The sequence below is a fragment of the Schistocerca americana genome, chromosome 2, assembly GCF_021461395.2.
Source record: "Schistocerca americana isolate TAMUIC-IGC-003095 chromosome 2, iqSchAmer2.1, whole genome shotgun sequence".
In the NCBI taxonomy this organism is placed as follows: domain Eukaryota; kingdom Metazoa; phylum Arthropoda; class Insecta; order Orthoptera; family Acrididae; genus Schistocerca; species Schistocerca americana.
Window position 1 is genome coordinate 471,744,808 of NC_060120.1, and position 23,552 is coordinate 471,768,359.

At 42.0% G+C, this 23,552-nt stretch overlaps 1 protein-coding gene across 2 annotated transcripts in view; it reads right to left on the minus strand.

Annotated features, from left to right (window-relative positions):
- Nucleotides 1-23,552, minus strand: part of LOC124596582 (poly(A)-specific ribonuclease PARN-like) — a 305,688-nt gene that overhangs the window by 137,563 nt on the left and 144,573 nt on the right. For both annotated transcript variants that reach the window (XM_047135773.1, XM_047135772.1), the window contains exon 8: nucleotides 18,494-18,604. In XM_047135773.1, coding sequence (XP_046991729.1) covers nucleotides 18,494-18,604 — 111 coding nt within the window. The remainder of the gene's footprint in view (nucleotides 1-18,493; nucleotides 18,605-23,552) is intronic.

A 23,552-nucleotide genomic window follows, 5' to 3' on the forward strand; every position in this document is an offset into this window, starting at 1 on the left:
AAAAATGAAGAAATTACCCACATCTAAGTAAAAACTTAAAGAATTTAAATTTTCAGACACTGACAATTGGCTCCTCACAATGTCTAAAACATTTCCCCCCTTTTAATTTTTTTCTCACACCTCTCCTTGAGCATCTACAGTATATATCAATGCTTGTCTCGTTATTTTACTTCCTCCTTTCTCTATTTCCACATCCCCCATCTCCCTTAGAATTTGTCCTTTTTTATGATTATCTTCATGAAATTCCCCCCTCCCCTTCCCCCTTTTCCCTTAACACATATTGCATCCTTTTTTTCTTACCTACGCAAAATTCTTATCTTCAATAGTTTCTTTCTTGTTTATTTTATTTCAATTAAGTTCTTATCTTTGCCTTCAATGTGTCCTACTTATTTCCTACCCAGTGTGTATACGTGGACAAAGAAAAACAAGTTCCCAGATTTTTCCCGGTTAAAAATACACTTTTTCCCAGGTGGAAATACAATTTTTCGTGGGTTTAAGTACTTTTTTTCCATTTTAAGCAACAATAAACTTTCCCTCAGAGCTGTAAAACTCATCAATCTTTTGAATGTTAAGGGTTTATACTCAGGTGTAGAACTTCCCAGCAGTTTAGGAAGCAAAACCCAGCAAAAAACAGTGAGTTTTAAAAGATCTTTGATATGCGGCAACATGTACACTCCATATTTTCATATTACGAAGTTACAAATACGAATTTCGACAAATACAGCACAGTAGCTTCTGAACAACTGAAATTGAAATTACTCCGAGCGATGTGCTTTTGTCAGCCAATCATAGCACATGTCATGAGATCTCACCAGCCAATAACAGTAAATATTCAGAGCATGGAATACATGCTATAGTCAAACCAGTAGCAACACCACTGTTAAGTAATACGAACATACAAATAGGAAAAGTTAATGGCTTAAATTAATATACATACAGTATAGCTACAAGAAAAGCTAAGCTTTCAGGTATAATATTGGTCTTTTTTGTCACTGTTTACCCTTTAACATATATCCAATGGAAATGTTCCAGTAAAATTTTAAATAATGGCATAAATAGCTGGTATTCTGGGCCCAAAATTTTTCTAAGTACCTGGTCCTCAAAATGTTAAGTTCTAAATGAGAGTCAAACATGCCATGATTTAAGAAATTCATCATATATTCTCACATGTAACATAATTATCTTGCATAAAGGAAATTTACTTTGGAAGTAACACTTCTCAAATTGCCATTCATAATATTCTGCCATGATCTGTTATAAACATAAACAGTTGTGACATCACACTCATTGAAAGCAGTTTGTTATGAAGTATTGCATTGTCTTTGTCCTACAGCCTCCGACACATTTTGCTGTCGTACATGTTTGTGTGTGCAGTGTGTTTTGTAGTTGTAAATGGCGCATTCCCTTTGCTTTTAGAGTTTTATTTTGGTGTCATTATCTCTTTTATGTGTTATTGCTGCAGTAGCAAACTAAAGTAAAATTCTTTGTTAGAGTATCAGTTCTTACCAATCATAATTACAAAAATGTAACTGGAAACTAAAACAATGAAAAATTCCTGGAATTCCAAGAAATTCTAAGTGTTTCCTGGATGAAAACAGTTTTGTGTTTTTACAACATTTCCTGGTTATCAACTGTGTATGAGACTGGTAACTGTACACAAATCCTTGATCTTTAATGTCAATAGTCTTACAAATTGTGAAATCTGGACACATCTCAACAGGACTCAAAGCTTCATGCATTAGTATTTTGCACTACATTGCTTTGTTTCCCTGTGAGATGGTATGGCACCATAAAGAAATTCCCAGGTCATTGATAGCACATAGGTCCGGGATTTTCTAAAGAAATGTGTCAAGAACTTTTTGCTGTCAGTACTTTCAAAACAATACATAGGGTTCTCAAAAAAGCTGCACTGGGACATTTGATCCTCGTGTGGAAGCTTTATTTATGTCAGATTGCAAAATAAAGTTTACTGTGACAAAATTAATCCATAAAATAAAAAGTTCAAATAACTATCAAGAATGAGAATTTAAAGTTCTAAAAAGAAAGAATAGAAAAAGAAAGGAAAATACGCACTCAACAGAAACAATTCTGGAATGTGGACAAACAATACGAACTGAACAAATGTGTTTTAACTGATGAAATACAGCAACATAGCAAAAACAGGAAAGTCACTTGAAAAGAGTGGATGAATGCTGAAACCAGTAATGTTATATAACTCAAACAGCAGGAAATATACTGGGAGATGACACTAAACTTTGGAAAAATGTAGTGGTGTAGAAGACAGAAGATGATGATGAATAATTGGTTAATCTCACAGTCATGATTTTGTCATCTTCCCATCACTCCATGTTGTCACATTAGACAATACAAAGTCAACTTACGCGCTCACCTGTATGCCACAGTTGACAGGACCCCTGAGAGAAAAAGCTATGGTCAAGAGTGACTTAGCCTACTGGTCGTTTTCGGACTGTTACTCTGTAGTGGAGCGAACACCGCAATAAGTGTGTTTAACTTTCACCTTCATCTCCACAACACCCTATCCCACAGTGCCTGCAGTACACTGGGCTTTTAATTCATTACTATATCAAATTGATTCTGCTGTCAGATCCGGTATTTAGAGTCAGTTCTACTTCACTTAAGCACTTGATTACTTTTTGATTTCCACAATCATAATAACTTATTACTGTTATAAATAACGATTATTGGCCATTATAGTATGTTTATTTTTCTTTGCAACTAACTGAATGACCAGCAGGACAGTTATAAGCAACTTTATCTCACTCAGGCTTACAAGAAAAGAAGTGTTCAAATAATGAGCTACTGACAAAAGCTCTGAGGATAGCATAAATTCAAAGACATTTAGCAAAGTACAACACAGACTTTTTTATGTTGTTATTGTTGTTGATGATGTTGATTCTGGATACAGAACAGCTACAGCTTTAGCCTGTGGGCATCTGTGGAAATTTATCAAGTTGGGGCAATATTTTAAAATTGCCTATTTTGATATAAGTTGTTCAATAGTGTGTAATGATCCAAGAACAAATCTTACAAGGACCACATAAAATTTATTGTACCTTAAACTATCAATAGTTATCCTATCATTCTGTATGGTACATCACTCTGATACCCAAACAAAAACTTAATATAATTGGCACACATTTGTATATTATTAATGTCTGCCACATACTTATTTAAAATTACATACCAATATGATCAAATTGGGGAGAAGAGGAGTTTATGGCACAACTGGACAAGAAGAAGAGACTGGTTGGTAGGACATGTTCTGAGGCATCAAGGGATCACAAATTTAGCATTGGAGGGCAGCGTGGAGGGTAAAAATCGTAGAGGGAGACCAAGAGATGAATACACTAAGCACATTCAGAAGGATGTAGGTTGCAGTAAGTACTGGGAGATGAAGAAGCTTGCACAGGATAGAGTAGCATGGAGAGCTGCATCAAACCAGTCTCAGGACTGAAGACAACAACAACAACAACAACAACAACAACATGATCAAATCCATCATATCCAACATGTTAGTAAATTAATCTCAAAATTATTCACAAAAGATATTTCAATTCTTATGCCTACAGTATACAGACCACCCCACATGAAAGGTGAATGGTATTCAATAAAATAATATCCATTTATTTTTTTGTCTATGTGACTTTTTATTCAGAATAATCACCTTGTAAGTCAACACACAACTGGAAGCATTGGGCAAATTGTTCAAAACAATTCTGATACTCAACCTCTGAAATTACCTGCAGTACCACGGTCAAAGCCTTCTGGATACCCAAAAACATGTTGAAACACTTTCCTTTCATTGCCATTTTTGGATTTGGAAAAAAACCAAAAATGGCAGAGAAACAAATCAGAATAAGTAGAGTGTTCAAGCACCACGATACATTTTTGAGCCACAAAACTGCGTGTAATTTAACTGTTGTTTGCTGCTACATTCTCGTGCAACAAACATCAAGTTCCTTAATTCTGTATTCAGGTCGAACCCGAACAATCACCACTCATAAACAATTTAAAACAAAAAGTAGTGATTTACCTTCACCAATTGATCTTCTAGACAGAATCCTTTGTGGATAATTTTTTTTAATCAAAGTAAATAGTTAACAGCGTCTTGATCACCTTTTCCACATGCATACTTTTTCGGTGTCAGATATTCTGGACCTTCCAATTCCGAGCTTTGGCACTTTACAAATAGCTCATATTAACAACACCATGTTTCATCATCTGATATGATTCGAAACTTGAGGTCTCCATCCCTAGTACCCAATCCTTTCATGTCTCTGCAGTACTGCAAACTTTTTGATCATCAGTGAGTGAGCAGAACAGAAAGCGTCAACAGATTTTCCCCTCTTCCTTCCTTCCTTCTTTTTTTTTTGCCTAATTTTTCAGTTAAATAAATGTTGTGCGACTCGGGCCTCCTGTCGGGTAGACCATTCACTGGGTGCAAGTCTTTCGATTTGACACCACTTCAGCGACTTGCGTGTCGATGGAGGTGAAATGACGACGATTAGGACAACCCAACACCCAGTCCCTGAGTGGAGAAGATCTCCGACCCAGCCGTGAATTGAATCTGGGTCCTTAGGATTGACATTCTGTCGTGCTTACTCAGCTACCGGGGATGGACATTTTTCAGTTAGAATGTGATGATCAGTTGTTTTATAAATTCCAGTGAGCTTGTAAATTTAAGCTTCAAGGAAGTACTTGGAAAGAAATGATGTAAAGATAGAAATATCTGTAGTTTTATTTTGAGATACTGCCACACTTTCTGTTCCATATGCATGGTTTCGGTAATGGGCTCCAAATATTTATCAAAAACAGATGGCAGATGTTGGTAAACTCTCATTATGTGGTATCCACGTTGAAATAGAATCTGAAATGGTTAAGGTTGTAATTTCTTCAATGAGAACAGCTGTTGAGCTTGTTGCAAAAATGAATGCACCTGAAAAAAAAAGGATTAGAATACAACTGAAAATTTTCAGGGCATTAATAGGAAAGCATACTTCTTCAAAAAATTATACAAATTGTGAGCAGAAGATATAGATTTGAAAATGGGAGCCGAGAAATTGAGATCTTAAAAAAAAGTGAGTGTCATTTCGGAACACTATTATTAAATTAATAGTAATATGGATACATAGTAAAAGAAAGAAACAATCTGCAGAAGTGTGTCATAATATTAATTTCATACTTACCCGCTTATAGGACAAGGTTTGTTACCAAATTCATCTTTCAAAAAATATGGGGTCATCTCATATCCACAGCTTGAACTATCATTGCGGAGGTCAATGTTTTTACATTGTCTGATAGTGGGTTCATCTTACATTTACAGATGAAGCTTTGGCTACTGAGGTTTCATGCTTATTTATTTTGAAGAATTCTGAGGGGTAGGTCATATCAAACAATATTGGCAGTTGAATAGGTTTGAGATTTCCAAATATGCTGAAGTGCTTGACACAGAATCAACCTCGCTCGAACAATCACGTGACATTTGTCCCACAGCCTCGTGCAAGGGATAAGCGAGAAACTATTAACTAGCCACTACAATAGTCTAAGGCTCTTGTTAAAAATTGTCAGTTCTGTGAAACACAGGAGCAAATAAAATTAAATTCTATCAACTTACAAACTTTGGCTGTATTTGAACAGGTTTGCAATAAAAGTTTTCATGCATGTATGGATATCATATAAATACACAAGAAACAAAACAGGATGCAATGAGAAATACAGTCCCTGTACATATATTAGAACACCGGAGAAAATTGTTACCAGCTTTTAATCAGCTTTAGAAGAAGGTGACGATATTCAGGCAAAACAGCAAGGAAAATTAATCCAGAATGAAATGTCCAACAAACAAAATAAATCATATTAAACAGTATGTAATTGTTGTCATGATAATAGATTACAGGGGAAAGACCTGATGTGGAGATAGTACGATTAGACATCCTAGGTCGCAGGATGAGTGGAATTTCAAAAACTGGATGCAATATGGATTGTGACCTTTTATTTATGTATTAGCTGCCGCTGTTACATATGATCTGCATCCTAGAAGATATTGCTGTCCATGTTTCACTGTTGCTAAGCACAGCAAGGAAAGTTGGAAGAGGGAACAGTGACCCAGCTCAGCTGAGAACAAGATCCGTGCAGGGAGGGGTATGCTGAGCAGGCAGAAATTTCATTGTGCAGTCAACCATGGGGATGTATACTGCATATTTTGGCTTTTTATGAACATCTACCATGTTTAAAATGCAATTTGCCTGAATCCATTTGCACTCAGAATCATATTCACTTTAAAATTGAACAAATATAGCATACATTCCAGAAGGAGATGCTAAAAGTCAAGATAGATGCCAGTGGCACACTAATTTGTTTTGTGCAGCAATGTTATCAACACTCACTGTGAGGTATGATGCGAATGTTTGGAGGCGAGTCAGCTGCCAGTTCTACACAGCCAATGAGAGAGCAGTGGGCAGACGATATGTTTGGAACCTCAACACATTGTAACATTCTCATGTCAGTAGTTAGTATAGAAGCATAATCCGTTACACATTGTTTTCAGTTCTCAGGTTCCACAGTAACTACGACCTTAGAAAGCACAACATATTGCAATAAACAGCCAAATATTTGTGACAGCAGAGATACAAGTTCCACAGCTGTCCTGTTAGGATGATGACAGTTAAAAGTAGTGACACCATAGACAACAGCCTAAGTAAACAAAATAGGTAGTGAAAATAAAAACTAATGTAAACAATTTTTTTGTTTATTTTAATTCTCCTTGTAGACTATCAATAAATGACACAGGCTCAATTTGGAATTGATGTAATGTTAACTCTGTAGACAGCCCCTTATTTCAATAAAAGTTTCGATTAGCAGAAAATGTTAAGAAATAAATTTTCTCATTGAGCCTCTTAAAAAGAAAAGGGGTCACCTAATAGTCAGGGTACTCTTATACTCAGATAAATACAGTAACACAAGCATAGTGCAAATATGGGTAACTTCCCGAACCACACTCAAATTGGCCACTTCAATCAACCTTACAAGAGTACCAAGGAACCTTCTTGGCATGTGCTAATGATGTAGTTACGTGAGCGTAAAATGGTTGACTGGTAAATTTACATTTTCCGTAAGCACTTCTTACTTTTTCAAGTTAATATTATGACATCTTTCCATAGATTTTTTAACCATGTAACCATATTCCAATTAATTTAATAATAATGTTCCAAAATCACACTCACTGTTTTTGAGATCTCTGACTCCTCCCTTCCCATTCCAAACACAGATCTTTCGCCCACAATTTCTGTAAAGTTTTGAAGAGGAATGAATATCACAACTTATTTTCTTATAATTTTAAGCATGCTTTCCTATTAACGCCCTGAAAACTTTCATTTGTATTCTAATCCTTTTTTCAGATTCATCCTTTGTTGCAACAAATTGAACACCTGCGCAACTCTCAATATGGCGCGTACCCAGTGAGGAACATGGGGAGGGGGGCGGGAGCAGCTGGCAACTGTCCTCAACACACACACACACACACACACACTCCTGCAGAAAATTCTGAACTCGTTCCTGCAGACCCAAGCATTGTTTTTACGTCATCCGCACATGGCTGTCAGTAGGAAAGTTTATGGAAATAAATTTTGGCAATAAGCAATCTGGGCACTGTTACGTCACCATAAATACCATTTCTCCCAGCTTTTTGAAATACAAAATGCTTTCTTGCTGCAAAAATATTTTAATATTAAAAAGGTTTCATTTTCTAAGATAGGCTTATGATCCGTTCATTAGTAAAATTCAGGAACTTGGAGCACAATCTATTGAAATACATTAACACAAGGAATTAATTGTTGCATACTATGACCTACAATAAACAATGTGAGTTTACTTTCTTGTCAGCAATGCTATCATGCAGAGCGGTAAATATGCCAAACTTTAGCAATATCAGTTTTGTAATGCTGTGAAATAATTGTAGGCATGTGGTAAGAACAAGAAACATTGACTGGTTCCATTTAAATACTTATTTTGCCCTTGACCGGTTTTGATTATTTTATTCAACTGCTGTCAGATGACAATACTGTTGAGACATGTAAATTAATTGCAAGTAATAATCAAGGACTGGACAAACAATTACTGGAGAATGCTATGCTAACCTCCTGGAGAAATTGCAACATGAGATATGCAAAAATGGCCAGGTTTGGCAAGGAAGAAAGTCATCTTCCATCAAGACAATGTGCGACCACATAAGTGCTGTCGCCATGGCAAAATTACACGAACTAAGGTATGAAATGTTGCCACACCTGCCTTATTCACCTGATATGGCTCCATCAGTCTTCTGTCTCTTCCCAAAACTGAAGATTTTTCTTACTGAGAGAGTTACAATAGAAAATTCCTTTAGTTCCACACACAAATTTATTGTTGCTTGGATAATAAATCATGTTTGCTTTGTGATTTATCAAAATCAATCATAGTAGTTTACATGACATGGATAAATTAACAAGTTCCCAAACTATAATAATAATTTCTTACGGCTCATGGACTGGTGGAAGAAATAATATTGTTACTTGGCACTTGAAAGTTATTATGTTATGAATAAATGTATCTGTCTTCCACTTATATTAACTCTATTTTCATTCTATGGCTAAACAGGAGGAAATAAATTAATTTATCTATTTTGTAGGGTCTACTTCTCATGAAGAGAAAAGGAGTCAAAATAGCAGCAGTGAAGTGATGATGATCATAATAAAACTGAATTGCCACAATCAACAATTTTAAAGGTGACACTGAGCAACAATCAGATTCAAGAGAATAACTGTAGCAGTCCCTGAACATAATTCTCATTCAACAATCCAAGGAGCTTGTATGTTCAAGGACGATTCGGAAGTTGCAATTAAAAGTGAATACAATGAAAATGATCTGGGTCATTATATTGGGCTAATTACTTGCATACCAGTGGAAAAGAAGAAGGAACTCTTACTAAATCCTTGGACCTCGAATTTTCGCTGTAAAAACATTAATCAATAGATAACAACAAAGCTCCCACATGTACTGAAACTGCTATAAACTTTGTAATGATCTATTCATACATTCTTATACACTGCTGTTTCTTTCTTAGGTCAGAATAAATACTGCCCGTTTTTCAAAACTGAATTTTATGTCAATAAGATAAATAACATTGAACTTGTAACTGAGAACAATATGCGCCATGGCTAGTATATTCCAAGCTGCTAAAAGATGCCCTATGCAAGCACTGTGTTTTATTTCCTTCTCACTGGCACTGTTAGAGGTATTATGGGGTCATTTGTCATTAGATCATTCACAAAATTCAAGAATACGCATGAAGACTGTCGAAAACGTGTTAAAACCCAACTCCACTTAACAGCATCAGCTGCAGCAAAAACTTTTCTTCAACAAGTTCCTGTAGACTTCCAACTGTATAATGTGCATCAAAAGTGATCGTTGGAAACAGGCAGATATTGTCATCAATTCTTTCTTCTATAGTTTTTTGCAGTACACATGATATGCCTCTTAGAGGAAACAGGCAGAAGAAGGTGTTTTATTAGATTTATTGAATTTAAGAATTAATTCTGGCGACGACAAGTCACGGAGTCATCTGGACAATTGTTACCGCAATGCTGCTTTCACACTGCTGAAAATGAAAAGTCAATTGATAAATTTCTGTGATATGTTATTAGGGAGAATATAGCCACTGACACTAAAAAATCAATGTTTTACATACTCTTGGCTGATGAAACAGCATATATTGCTGGGAAGGAACAGTTATCAAAAGGTGTGGGGTTATCTGATGAAAGCAAAGTGAAAATCTGGAAAGAATTTGTAGGTTCTGTAGAAATCAATCGCCAAAGCAACTGACAGTTTCCTGATCAGGGGTAATCTCCCAGTAGAAGACTGTGTAGGATTTGGCTTCAATGGCTGTCCAACAATGGCAGGCGGAGAGAGCGTTGTGCCAGCCATTTTAAGAAAGAAGTATTATCGAGCTTCATACATTCACTGTTCAAGTCATAAACTCAACCTTGTGGTGAAAAATGCACATCCAGTGCCGGAAACTAGATATACTTGTCACTGTAAAAGACACTATTAACATTCTTTAGTATGTTCCCAATTTATCATGAATGTGTGAGACAAATTGGTCTGAAAAATTTAAACCCTCAGACCATTTTCTCAGCATTTCACAGAGGTTGTGAGAGCTCTAGAAAAATTGTCCACAGAGGGAAATTATGCAACAAAAAAATCTGCCTATCAGTTGCATTCAACCATTACAAAGCCAGCGTTCCTCTTAGCTTTACAAACAATAGCCAAATACACAGCAGTTTTGGAACTAGAGGCGAATGTCCTGTAATCTAAGTCTATGTACATGATCGTGGTGAGGGAACACTTGGTGAGGAAGCCTTGACGTTCTCACTAATGACCAAAAGGAAGCAGACAGAACAACTAGTGAATTACTTGGAAAAGCACAAGCCACAGCAGAAGAATTGGAAACAGGAACTGCTGCTGCACACTTTGCTTGTAAGGAAAAATTCAGAAGCAATCTGCCAGTGACAGTGAATAATTATGACGTTTGCTGGTAATGGTGGTGGTTGTTGGGATGGTTAAGAGGGACTAAACAGCGAAGGTCATCAGTCCCCCATTCCAAAAAACAGGAGAGACATAAATCCGCGGAGCAGGTAAAACCCCAAGGGGAAGGAGACTCCCCCCCCAGGCACGAAAAGAACACAGAAGCAACAACGAACACTACAGGCAAGAAGAGTACAGACGAACACCAGACAGAAAGAAACAGAAGAAAAGAAGACGGCCGAAAACTGGTTGACTGACCACAAGAACAAAAAAAAGGGAAAGAGTCAACCAACCGACTACACACTAAAATCTGCAACCAAATATGAGAGACACGAGGACAAGAGACACAGAAAGGGAAAGGTGCAGGACCTCTCTAAATGGAACCATAAAAAGGACTGCCACGCATAAAATTTAAAACGTCGTCAGCCATGGAGGCATTGTCACATAAAACCAAAGGCAAAATGCCCGGGAGATTAAAAGACTGCTGGAGGGTGCGCAGTCGGGGACACTCTAAGAAGATGTGGGCGACCGTCAGCCGGGACCCACACCGACACTGGGGGGGATCTTCCTGACGCAAAAGATGGCCATGCGTCAGGTAGGTATGCCCGATGCGGAGCCGACACAGGATGACAGAGTCCCTGCGAGAAGCCCGCAGGGAGGAGCGCCACACATCAGTCGTCTCCTTGACAGCCCGCAGTTTATTCGGGGCTGTCATGCCTCGCCACTCAGCAGACCACATCCCAAGCACCTTACGGCACAACACCAGCTGCTGATCGCGAGCCGGGAGGCCGATCTCCAAAGCTGGGGCGTCGATCGCCTCTTTGGCCAGCCTGTCAACACGTTCGTTCCCCGGGATGCCAACATGACCTGGCGTCCAAACCAAGACCACCGAACGACCAGAACGGGCAATGGCAGAAACAGACTCCTGAATAGAGGACACCAGAGGAGGGATAGCAGCAGTCGATATGGCCTGGAGGCTGCTCAGGGAGTCACTACAGATGACGATGGACGTACCTGAGCAGAAACGCATATGCTCAAGAGCGCGCAATATGGCCACCACCTCTGCAGTAAAAATACTGCAGCCAGCCGGCAAGGAGCGCTGCTCAACATGGGCACCGTGAGCAAAAGCGTAGGCAGTGCGACCATCAACCAGGGAACCATCAGTGTAGACAGTCTCACAGTCCGAAAATGAGGCGAGGAGCTCAAGAAAACGGCGACGGAGGGCCACAGGCGGAACCGAGTCCTTGGGACCCTGTGCCAAGTCCAGACGGACAGACGGCTGGGGCAAACACCAGGGAGGCGTAGGTGCACAGACCCGGAAAGGAGGCAGAAGAGGGAATGACCCCAGTTCCAACAGCAGGGACTGGACGCGGACAGCTATGGAAAGCCCAGACCTGAGTCGCCGTTCGGGCAGATGGAGGACCATGGCAGGGAAAAGCAGGCGACGATTGGGATGGCCCGGCGAGCAATGCACATGGACAGCATAGTCGGCGAGCAGCCGATGGCAGCGAATCCGCAGCGGGGGAACCCCGGTATCCACCAGGAGACTATCCACGGGGCTCGTACGAAAAGCGCCAGTGGCAAGCCGAACCCCACAGTGGTGTACGGGATCTAACAACTTCAACACTGAGGGTGATGCAGACCCATAGGCCAGGCTCCCATAATCAAGCCTGGACTGCACAAGGGCTCTGTACAATCGCAACAGCGTGCAGCGATCCGCACCCCAAGATGTGTGGCTGAGGCAGCGGAGGGCGTTGAGGTGTCGCCAGCATTTTTGCTTCAGCTGAGTAATATGAGGAACCCATGTGAGCCGGGCATCGAACACGAGTCCTAAGAAGCGACAAGTGTCCACCACTTCAAGCAGGTGGCCGTCGAGGTAAAGTTCAGGATGAGGGTGGACCGTCCGACGCCTGCAGAAGTGCATAACTCGAGTCTTGGCTGCAGAGAACTGAAAACCATGAGTCAGAGCCCATGATGCTGCCTTCCGAACGGCTATCTGCAGCCTGCGTTCGGCGACTCCCGTAGTCGTGGAGCTAAAGGATATGCAGAAGTCGTCAGCATACAAAGATGGAGACACCGACGACCCCACGGCTGTAGCCAGACCATTAATGGTCACTAGAAATAAGGAGAGCTCAACACCGAGCCCTGTGGGACCCCATTTCCTTGTGTATAAGATGAACTAGAGGCGGCACCGACTTGCACCCAGAAAGAGCGGCGCAATAGAAAGGTTTGAAGAAAAGCCGGGAGCCGACCACGAAGACTCCACGCATGCAACGTGGCAAGGATGTGATGCCTCCATGTGGTGTCATACGCCTTCCGCAGATCAAAAAATACAGCAACGAGATGCTGACGCCGGGCAAAGGCCATACGAATAGCAGATTCCAGCCGCACCAAATTGTCCGCAGCAGACCGGCGCCGACGGAAGCCACCCTGGGATGGAGCGAGGAGACCGCACGACTCAAGAACCCAACACATACGCCGCCCCACCATACGTTCGAGCAATTTGCACAAAACGTTGGTGAGGGTAATGGGACGATAGCTGTCCACCGCCAGTGGCTCCGCACCGGGCTTCATGATGGGGACAATAACATCCTCTCGCCATTGCGACAGGAACACGCCTTCGCTGCAAATGCGGTTAAATATCGCGAAAATATGTCTCTGGCAGTCCCTGGAGAGATGCTTCGGCATCTGCGCATGGATGCAGTCTGGTCCTGGTGCTGTATCAGGGCAATCGGCGAGGGCAGCGAGGAATTCCCTCTCGCTGAAAGGAGCATTGTATTTTTCAGAACGACGCTTGTGGAATGAGAAAAGCGTCCGCTCAGCTCGCTCCTTGAGAGAGCGAAAGGCGGGGGGATAAGATGCAGTCGCAGAGCTCTTAGCAAAGTGCGCGGCAAGCTGTTCAGCAATGGCGGCAGCGTTCGTGCAGACAGCGCCGTCCAAGGAGAGCGCAGGGACACCCATAGGGGTCTGGTATCCATAAATCCGCCGGATCCGGGACCACACAAGGGAGGGGGAGACACGGGAGCCCAAGGATGAGACATACCTCTCCCAGCACTCCTGCTTACGCCGTGCAATAAGACGACGGGCCAAGGCACGGAGCCTCTTAAAGGCGATGAGGGCCTCGAGAGACGGGTGCCGCCAATGACGCTGGAGAGCCCGCCGACGGTCGCGAATAACCTCAGCAATCTCCGGCGACCACCAGGGTACAGCCTTCCTCCGAGGGAGGCCAGAAGAACGGGGGATGGCGGCCTCGGCCGCTGAAATGATGGACGTGATTAAGACACGGACCACCTCGTCAATGTCACCCTATGGGGGAGACTCAATGGTTGCAGCGGAAGTAAAAGCCGGCCAGTCAGCCCTGTGGAGAGCCCAGCGGGGCAGGCGCCCAGAAGAATGACACTGGGGCAGTGACAAATAGATGGGAAAATGGTCACTACCACACAGGTCAGGATGCACTCTCCAGTGGAGGGATGGGACAAGTCCAGGGCTGCAAAGGGAGAGATCGATGGCCGAGAACGAGCCATGGGCCACACTGAAATGCGTGGGAGCACCGGTGTTCAAGAGGCTAAGGTCGAGCTGAGCCAACACATGCTCCACGGCCCGACCGCGGTCATCAGAGACAGTCCCACTCCAGAGAGGGTTGTGGGCATTGAAATCGCCCAGAAGCAGCAAAGGTGGCGGGAGTTGAGCCAGCAGCGCAGCCAAGACATGGCGGGGGAGCTCCCCATCCGGAGGAATGTAAACAGAGCAAACAGTAATAGCCGGCGAGAGCTCAACCCTGGCAGCGACTGCCTCTAAAGGCGTCAGAAGGGGTACTGGTGAGCTACAGACAGAGTGGTGAACAAAGAGGCAAACCCCACCTGACGCTCGTTGGCAGGCAGCGCGGTTCTTATAGTATCCCTGATAACCATGAAGGGCGGGGGTCCGCATTGCCGGAAACCAATTTTCCTGCAGAGCAATGCAGAGAACAGGGGAAACACTCAGAAGCATCCGGAGGTCAGGCAGGTGGCGGAAATAACTGCTGCAGTTCCACTGGAGAATGGAAGAAGGAAGGGACTGGGAGGGCGTGAATGCGACTAAGAGGCAGATGGCGCCTCAGAGCCAACTGCCGCCACCGGGGGAGAGTCAGCTGAGTCCATAGGAAAGGCCCCCAAGGGTTCCGTGAGGGCGAGATCCGCGGCAGAGGCGAGGATCTCCACCTCATCCCCGGAGCCAGGACTATGTACAGCAGGCGGTACTGAAACCGCCGGAACATCCTTCTTCTTGGACACATTCCGTTCCTTCTTCTCACGTCGGCCCTTAGGGTGAGAGGGCTGTGAGAGCTGAAGGAGCATCGGAGGCTGACGACGACGCAGAAGCCCTACGACCAGCAGGTGGCGGAACCTTCAGCCACTGGCTGACATCCGGCTGGGTAGGAGAAGAAACGGAGGAAGGGAGAGCCCCGAGGGACCCCTTCCGCGAGAGAGGAACCGGCAGAGGCAACGCCGGCGGAGAAGGGGGGGGAGGGGGAGGGATCGAGCCCCCCGGTTTTGGAGGAGATGTCACTCCCGAAGTAAGCGTGGGGGGAGCGACAGAAGAGGGTTTGCCCCCAACTGCTAAGGGGGCAACAGAGGAAGGCTTGCCCCCAGGCACAAAGGGGGCAGACAGAGATGCACGGCACTGAGGGCCCACTGAAGGCAGCACAGATGAGGCGACAACCGTCGCTCGCGTGGGCGACGATAACGTGGCTGCAGCATAAGATGTTCGAATGGAAGCAGGATACAACTTTTCATATTTCAGTTTTGCCTCTCGATAAGTAAGCCGGTCCAGGGTCTTAAATTCCATAATCTTCCGCTCCTTATGAAGAACGGGGCAATCTGGCGACCATGGAGAGTGGTGCTCCCCACAGTTGACACATACAGGTGGAGGCGCACATGGAGAATCGGGATGAGAGGGGCGTCCGCAATCTCGACATGTAGCGCTGGATGGGCAACGGGAGGACATATGCCCAAACTTCCAGCACTGGAAGCACCGCATCGGGGGAGGGACGTATGGCTTGACGTTGCAACGGTAAACCATCACCTTGACCTTCTCGGGCAAGACATCACCCTCAAAGGCCAAGATAAAGGCACCGGTGGCCACCCTGTTAGTCCTGGATCCTCTATGTACACGACGGACAAAATGTACACCACGTCGTTCCAAGTCGGCTCTCAGCTCGTCATCGGATTGTAACAAGAGGTCACGATGGTAAATAATCCCCTGGACCATATTTAAGCTACTGTGGGGAGTGACGGTAACAGGGACGTCACCCAGCTTATCACACAAGAGCAACGCTCGTGACTGGGCTGGGGAGGACGTCTTGAGGAGGATGGACCCATTCCTCATTTTAGACAACCCCGCCACTTCCCCAAACTTATCCTCCAGATGTTCCACTAAAAACAGAGGCTTCGTCGTAAGAAAGGAGTCACCATCAGTCCTGCTGCAGACAAGGTATTGCGGTACGTAAGGCTCCCGCTTGGCACTAGATCGGTGTCCCTCCCATGGCGCAGCCAACGAGGGGAACGACTGAGGGTCATATTGCGCAGCATCAAAGTCTACTCTACCTCGCTTAGAGACACTGGTGGCCGTGCGACCACCAGCTTGGTGTGATTTATTACGCTTCATTGCGCCATATCCGCCCAGATGCCACCTACTCCGAACGAGGGCTCTCCCCAAGGGCGCCACCGAGCCAAAGCAACGGGTACCTGGCCGATATTCCGTTGCCCGGAGTCCCCGTGCCCCACACTGGATGGGCACATACTCCTTGGCATGCATGGGGAGGAAACAGCTCTGGCATCTGTAGTGCGATCCCTGTGTGGTCAGGGGGCTACCACCAAGAGGGTACCCCACCACAACGGACTGGCTACCGTGCTGGATTTTAGGTGTTGAAAGGGTCCACAGTTGTCGTGGGCGCTAAGAATGGGATTGCGCACAAGGCGAGAAGGAGGCAACCCAGAAGACATTGGGTGTAAATCCCGCCACACGACAATAGGTAACATGCAAGATGGTGGTGCATGATGGACCAATAGAAAAACACCATGTAAGGCGTCCTTCCCCAAATGGCATGCACTAACAACGGAAATTTAGAAAAAAAAAAAAGGAGGTCAAACCCAAGAGGGGACCATCACAGAAGGCCGAAACGTTTGAGACTCCTTTTAGTCGCCTCTTACGACAGACAGGAATACCGCGGGCCTATTCTTACCCCCGAACCCGCAGGGGGCTTGCTGGTAATGCCATACATCGAATCACTCATGTCATTGTTAAGTATTTGATTTTCACCTGAAAATACTCCAGCTTTTGCTCTAAATAAGCTACATTCCTTGAATATGAGCAAAATTAGTATAAAAAAATTTCATAAAAATGCAGAACTATTTTTAAAAAAATTGTGGTCTGGATGAAATCTCCAGAGAACTGGACCCACAGTACAATTTATGGAGGAAAAAGAATATGCCTGAAGTAAGTTAAGGGACATAAAAGCCATTGACCTGTTTAATGAGACCAATATCTTTTCCCCTAGCATGAGAAAAGCACTACAAATTTTGAGCACTACTCCACATGCACAACGGTGACCACTAAGCGATCCTTCAGTAGCCTTCGAAGGGTATTGACGTGGCTTAGAAGCACTTTGGGAAAGAAAGGCACACTGGGTTGAGCCTGATGAGCATTCACCGAAATTACGTGAAAGAAAAATGTGAGATGTTAGAAAAGGAAGCAGTTGACAAATCTGCGGCAAATGCAAGAAAATTAACTCTAAATTAAAAAATTGTTATGTTACGCAAGTGCATTCTCATGCTTAAAATGTTTATTAAAATCAATTTTTCACTGGTTTTCTTCTGTTTTATTTATTAAGAACTGCTGCCTGTTGTTCCTGCTCCCTGTTCCTTGAGACTAATATGACCTGTCCGCTCCTGTGTACGCCCTTGAATCTCAGTGAAGAAATTACATCCTTAATCATTTTCAGATTGTATTTCAATATGTATGACAAAGTGAGATTTTGCCAGCCTGTGACAACTGTTCTTGATAAACATTTTGAGCCCATAACAAATACCATGGATATGGAACAGAAAGCATGGCAATATTTCAAAAGAAAACAACAGACATTTTTCTCTTTACATCAACTCTTTCCAAATAATCCCTAAAAGTTTAAATTTACAAATTGCTAATTACACTGTCACGTCTCATCTCTTTTCCTTCAGACTGGTTTCCAAAGACACACTCCAAATCCCAAGTAGTTGCAATACATTATTTTCTTTCTCCTAAGATCAGCTTATTTTTAATTGACTATTTCAACAGGATATTTTAATTTTGCCTCACTTTAACCTTGAGTTAAAAGTCATTTGTGTACACTTCTTCGAGTTTCAATCCATAACGAAGTGGAACTTGACATTCTGAGAGTTTCAAGCACAGTACTAAGCTGCAAACAATTTTTTCAGAATGTTTTGCTAACAATTACATTTGGAATATGCATGTTTTATAGCAATCAGTCCCCACAATATCATTGTTGTTGACTGCATCAGGACAAGATTTTCTATGAATTTCCACTGGAACCACGTTAATCAGTAGATAACAACAAAGCTCCCACATGGACTGAAACTGCTATAAACTTTGTAGCGATCTATTCATACATTCTTAAACACTACTGTTTCTCTCTCAGGCCAGAATAAATACTGACAATCTTTCGAAACTGAATTTTATGTCAATAAGATAAATAACACTGAGCTTTTATCTGAGGGAAACCTGACTCTATATATTTACAATATAACTTTAGAAATTGGCTAAAAGTGAAGCTGAATGAAATGGCTTCAACTCCTTTTGAACTACATATACAGCATAAAAAAACTGCAGAAAAAGAAATATTTTCATATATATAAGTTTGACTTTTGAAGTTGGAACTCACCCAGATGCTGGACCATAGTAAGGAAACACAATCCAGTAACATAAGCATCATATCCAGCTTCATGATACTTGTCACTATCAGCAGAATATCCATACCCATCCTCTGCTGGATCTACAATTAACAATTAAACAAAAAATATTGTCATTGGTAGAGAGCACAAAGTCCTTTTCTTTATGTTTATCAGTTTCTATGAGCAGCAAACAAGAAAGGACAGAAGAAAGCTTATTCACCACAGACAATTATCTATGTATTCCTGAATGCAAGATTATTATGTTATAAATATTATATAAGTGATCATGTTTATTTGTCAATTTATTTCATTTTTCATTTTTCAATACAGGTCTAATTGGAATATGATTAATACAAGTTGTCATCAGTAATTTTCTTTTTTTTAAAACTAAATGGAAATGTATGATTTGTGTATTAAATTATAAGTTACATTAAACTTGCATGCAGCTTTACTGTATGATTAAATGATGATGGCGTCCTCTTGGGTAAAATATTCCGGAGGTAAAATAGTCCCCCATTCGGATCTCCGGGCGGGGACTACTCAAGAGGATGTCGTTATCAGGAGAAAGAAAGAAAACTGGCGTTCTACGAATCGGAGCGTGGAATGTCAGATCCCTTAATCGGGCAGGTAGGTCAGAAAATTTAAAAAGGGAAATGGATAGGTTGAAGTTAGATATAGTGGGAATTAGTGAAGTTCGGTGGCAGGAGGAACAAGACTTCTGGTCAGGTGACTACAGGGTTATAAACACAAAATCAAATAGGGGTAATGCAGGAGTAGGTTTAATAATGAATAGGAAAATAGGAATGCGGGTAAGCTACTACAAACAGCATAGTGAACGCATTATTGTGGCCAAGATAGATACGAAGCCCACACCTACTACAGTAGTACAAGTTTCTATGCCAACTGGCTCTGCAGATGATGAAGAAACTGAAGAAATGTATGATGAAATAAAAGAAATTATTCAGGCAGTGAAGGGTGACGAAAATTTAATAGTCATGGGTGACTGGAATTCGGTAGTAGGAAAAGGGAGAGAAGGAAATGTAGTAGGTGAATATGGACTGGGGCTAAGAAATGAAAGAGGAAGCCGCCTGGTAGAATTTTGCACAGAGCACAACTTAATCATAGCTAACACTTGATTTAAGAATCATGAAAGAAGTTTGTATACATGGAAGAACCCTGGAGATACTAAAAGGTATCAGATAGATTATATAATGGTAAGACAGAGATTTAGGAACCAGGTTTTAAATTGTAAGACATTTCCAGGGGCAAATGTGGGCTCTGACCACAATCTATTGGTTATGACCTGTAGATTAAAACTGAAGAAACTGCAAAAAGGTGGGAATTTAAGGAGATGGGGCATGGATAAACTGAAAGAACCAGAGGCTGTACAGAGTTTCAGGGAGAGCATAAGGGAACAATTGACAGGAATGGGGGAAAGAAATACAGTAGAAGAAGAATGGGTAGCTTTGAGGGATGAAGTAGTGAAGGCAGCAGAGGATCAAGTAGGTAAAAAGACGAGGGCTAGTAGAAATCCTTGGGTAACAGAAGAAATATTGAATTTAATTGATGAAAGGAGAAAATATAAAAATGCAGTAAATGAAGCAGGCACAAAGGAATACAAACGTCTCAAAAATGAGATCGACAGGAAGTGCAAAATGGCTAAGCAGGGATGGCTAGAGGACAAATGTAAGGATGTAGAGGCCTATCTCACTAGGGGTAAGATAGATACTGCCTACAGGAAAATTAAAGAGACCTTTGGAGATAAGAGAACGACTTGTATGAATATCAAGAGCTCAGATGGAAACCCAGTTCTAAGCAAAGAAGGGAAAGCAGAAAGGTGGAAGGAGTATATAGAGGGTCTATACAAGGGCGATGTACTTGAGGACAATATTATGGAAATGGAAGAGGATGTAGATGAAGATGAAATGGGAGATATGATACTGCGTGAAGAGTTTGACAGAGCACTGAAAGACCTGAGTCGAAACAAGGCCCCCGGAGTAGACAACATTCCATTGGAACTACTGACGGCCTTGGGAGAGCCAGTCCTGACAAAACTCTACCATCTGGTGAGCAAGATGTATGAAACAGGCGAAATACCCTCAGACTTCAAGAAGAATATAATAATTCCAATCCCAAAGAAAGCAGGTGTTGACAGATGTGAAAATTACCGAACTATCAGTTTAATAAGTCACAGCTGCAAAATACTAACACGAATTCTTTACAGACGAATGGAAAAACTAGTAGAAGCCAACCTCGGAGAAGATCAGTTTGGATTCCGTAGAACCACTGGAACACGTGAGGCAATACTGACCTTACGACTTATCTTAGAAGAAAGATTAAGGAAAGGCAAACCTACGTTTCTAGCATTTGTAGACTTACAGAAAACTTTTGACAATGTTGACTGGAATACTCTCTTTCAAATTCTAAAGGTGGCAGGGGTAAAATACAGGGAGCGAAAGGCTATTTACAATTTGTACAGAAACCAGATGGCAGTTATAAGAGTCGAGGGACATGAAAGGGAAGCAGTGGTTGGGAAGGGAGTAAGACAGGGTTGTAGCCTCTCCCCGATGTTGTTCAATCTGTATATTGAGCAAGCAGTAAAGGAAACAAAAGAAAAATTCGGAGTAGGTATTAAAATTCATGGAGAAGAAATAAAAACTTTGAGGTTCGCCGATGACATTGTAATTCTGTCAGAGACAGCAAAGGACTTGGAAGAGCAGTTGGATGGAATGGACAGTGTCTTGAAAGGAGGATATAAGATGAACATCAACAAAAGCAAAACAAGGATAATGGAATGTAGTCTAATTAAGTCGGGTGATGCTGAGGGAATTAGATTAGGAAATGAGGCACTTAAAGTAGTAAAGGAGTTTCGCTATTTGGGGAGCAAAATAACTGATGATGGTCGAAGTAGAGAGGATATAAAATGTAGGCTGGCAATGGCAAGGAAAGCGTTTCTGAAGAAGAGAAATTTGTTAACATCCAGTATTGATTTAAGTGTCAGGAAGTCATTTCTGAAAGTATTCGTATGGAGTGTAGCCATGTATGGAAGTGAAACATGGACGATAAATAGTTTGGACAAGAAGAGAATAGAAGCTTTCGAAATGTGGTGCTACAGAAGAATGCTGAAGATTAGATGGGTACATCACATAAGTAATGAGGAAGTATTGAATAGGATTGGTGAGAAGAGAAGTTTGTGGCACAACTTGACCAGAAGAAGGGATCGGTTGGTAGGATATGTTCTGAGGCATCAAGGGATCACCAATTTAGTATTGGAGGGCAGCGTGGAGGGTAAAAATCGTAGAGGGAGACCAAGAGATGAATACACTAAGCAGATTCAGAAGGATGTAGGTTGCAGTAGGTACTGGCAGATGAAAAAGCTTGCACAGGATAGAGTAGCATGGAGAGCTGCATCAAACCAGTCTCAGGACTGAAGACCACAACAACAACAACAACAAACTTTTTGTCTTCCAAGTATGTGTATCACCATACATAACAAGTTTACATACAGGATGCAACGAGGAACTTTGCACCATCATCATTACTTTTCATTTTCAATTTGCTAATGGAGAGTTGGAAAATTTTTTTCGTGTATGCCTTCACAAGCAACACAGTTTCTGCCATTTTGACATCGTGTAACTTATAGGAAATATGTGATGCATATACTCGAATTATTTTCCACACTATCCAAAAACTATTTCTGTAAATTAGCCCCACAGTACCTCATGAAAAGATTATTATTTCTTTCCTGATTCTTATGCCAATTTGAATATCTCAGCAGCATTCTTCTGTTGGCCCTGAACTGGCCAATTACAATTCTTACAGCAAATGTTAAACTATTTGATCCCATCCCGTATCCTAACTCTAAGAGAATCCAAATATGCTAGCACTATTCATGGATACATTACACAAAACTCTTGCCCAATGTTTCCTTTGAAAAGGCACTTCACTTTTACAGAATAATTTGGGGACATCATTTTACCACAAAAACAAATTTAATTAATGCCAAAAAGAGAGCAAAAACAAATGTTCAACATTAGGAGTTTTTCCCCAATCATGCTTTTGGCATCAGAGGACACTGTAGAAAAGAAAATAAGCTCCAATTGTATCAAAGTAAAGCATCGACAAAATGGGGCTGTTTGCTTTGCTGAAATTTCTTCCCCTCTTCAGGGTGCTCTTATCCTCTCCAGCTTCGAAACTGAAGATGGGCTCTCCATAAACTAGGCAAATCTCTTTGTTATTGCTTTTCATGAAGACAATTTTTTTGGCTCTTTGAATCTGGAAATGCCAGTTACCAGTAACTTTCTCGCATTTTTCTGCATATTCTTTCTAATCGTGAACAGGACATTCATTTTGTCCTAGACATATTACTGTTGAAAATTTCTCAATGTGCTGAACGTATATAGATGGGTTTTCAATAACACTCAAATTGCAAACTTGTCTGTCGATGTTACCAGTGACTGGAAGGTGTGATGAATGAGTGTTCCACTACTGGGAACCACAGTTCTATTTCTTTTGTACTGGCAGGATCTCCAACAAGAAACCAGTGACACAGCATGTTGATCAACATCCTTTTTTTATTCTGACCCCAAAATCCATCAAAAAGCAAACTAAATTTTTTCACTCCTTTGAAGTTTAGGTGAGTTAGTCTGTGATGAACCATCGACACTATTCATTTTGATCCTTTGGCATATCCATGTTCCAACTACATGCACAAAAACATTGTGTTGGTATTCTGGGGAACTCCAAGGAATTCTGGCAGACTGTTGAGTTGGTTGGTTGGAAAGAAGGGGGGGGGGGGGGGGGCAAACTACAAGGTCACTGGTCCTTTGTTCCAAAGGAAACAATGTCAGAAGGGTGAGAATAAGACAATGAGACTTACAACACAAAACCACAACAACGACTGAAGGGCAACAAACACTTAAATGGACAAAAGGGTGACAATAAAACCACAAAGACACAAGAAACAGGTAGAAGTGGTTAAAACAAGAAAGCAGGTTACCATGGCTGGCTGACCATGAGGATAAAAAGGAAAAACCACCTACTCTGGAA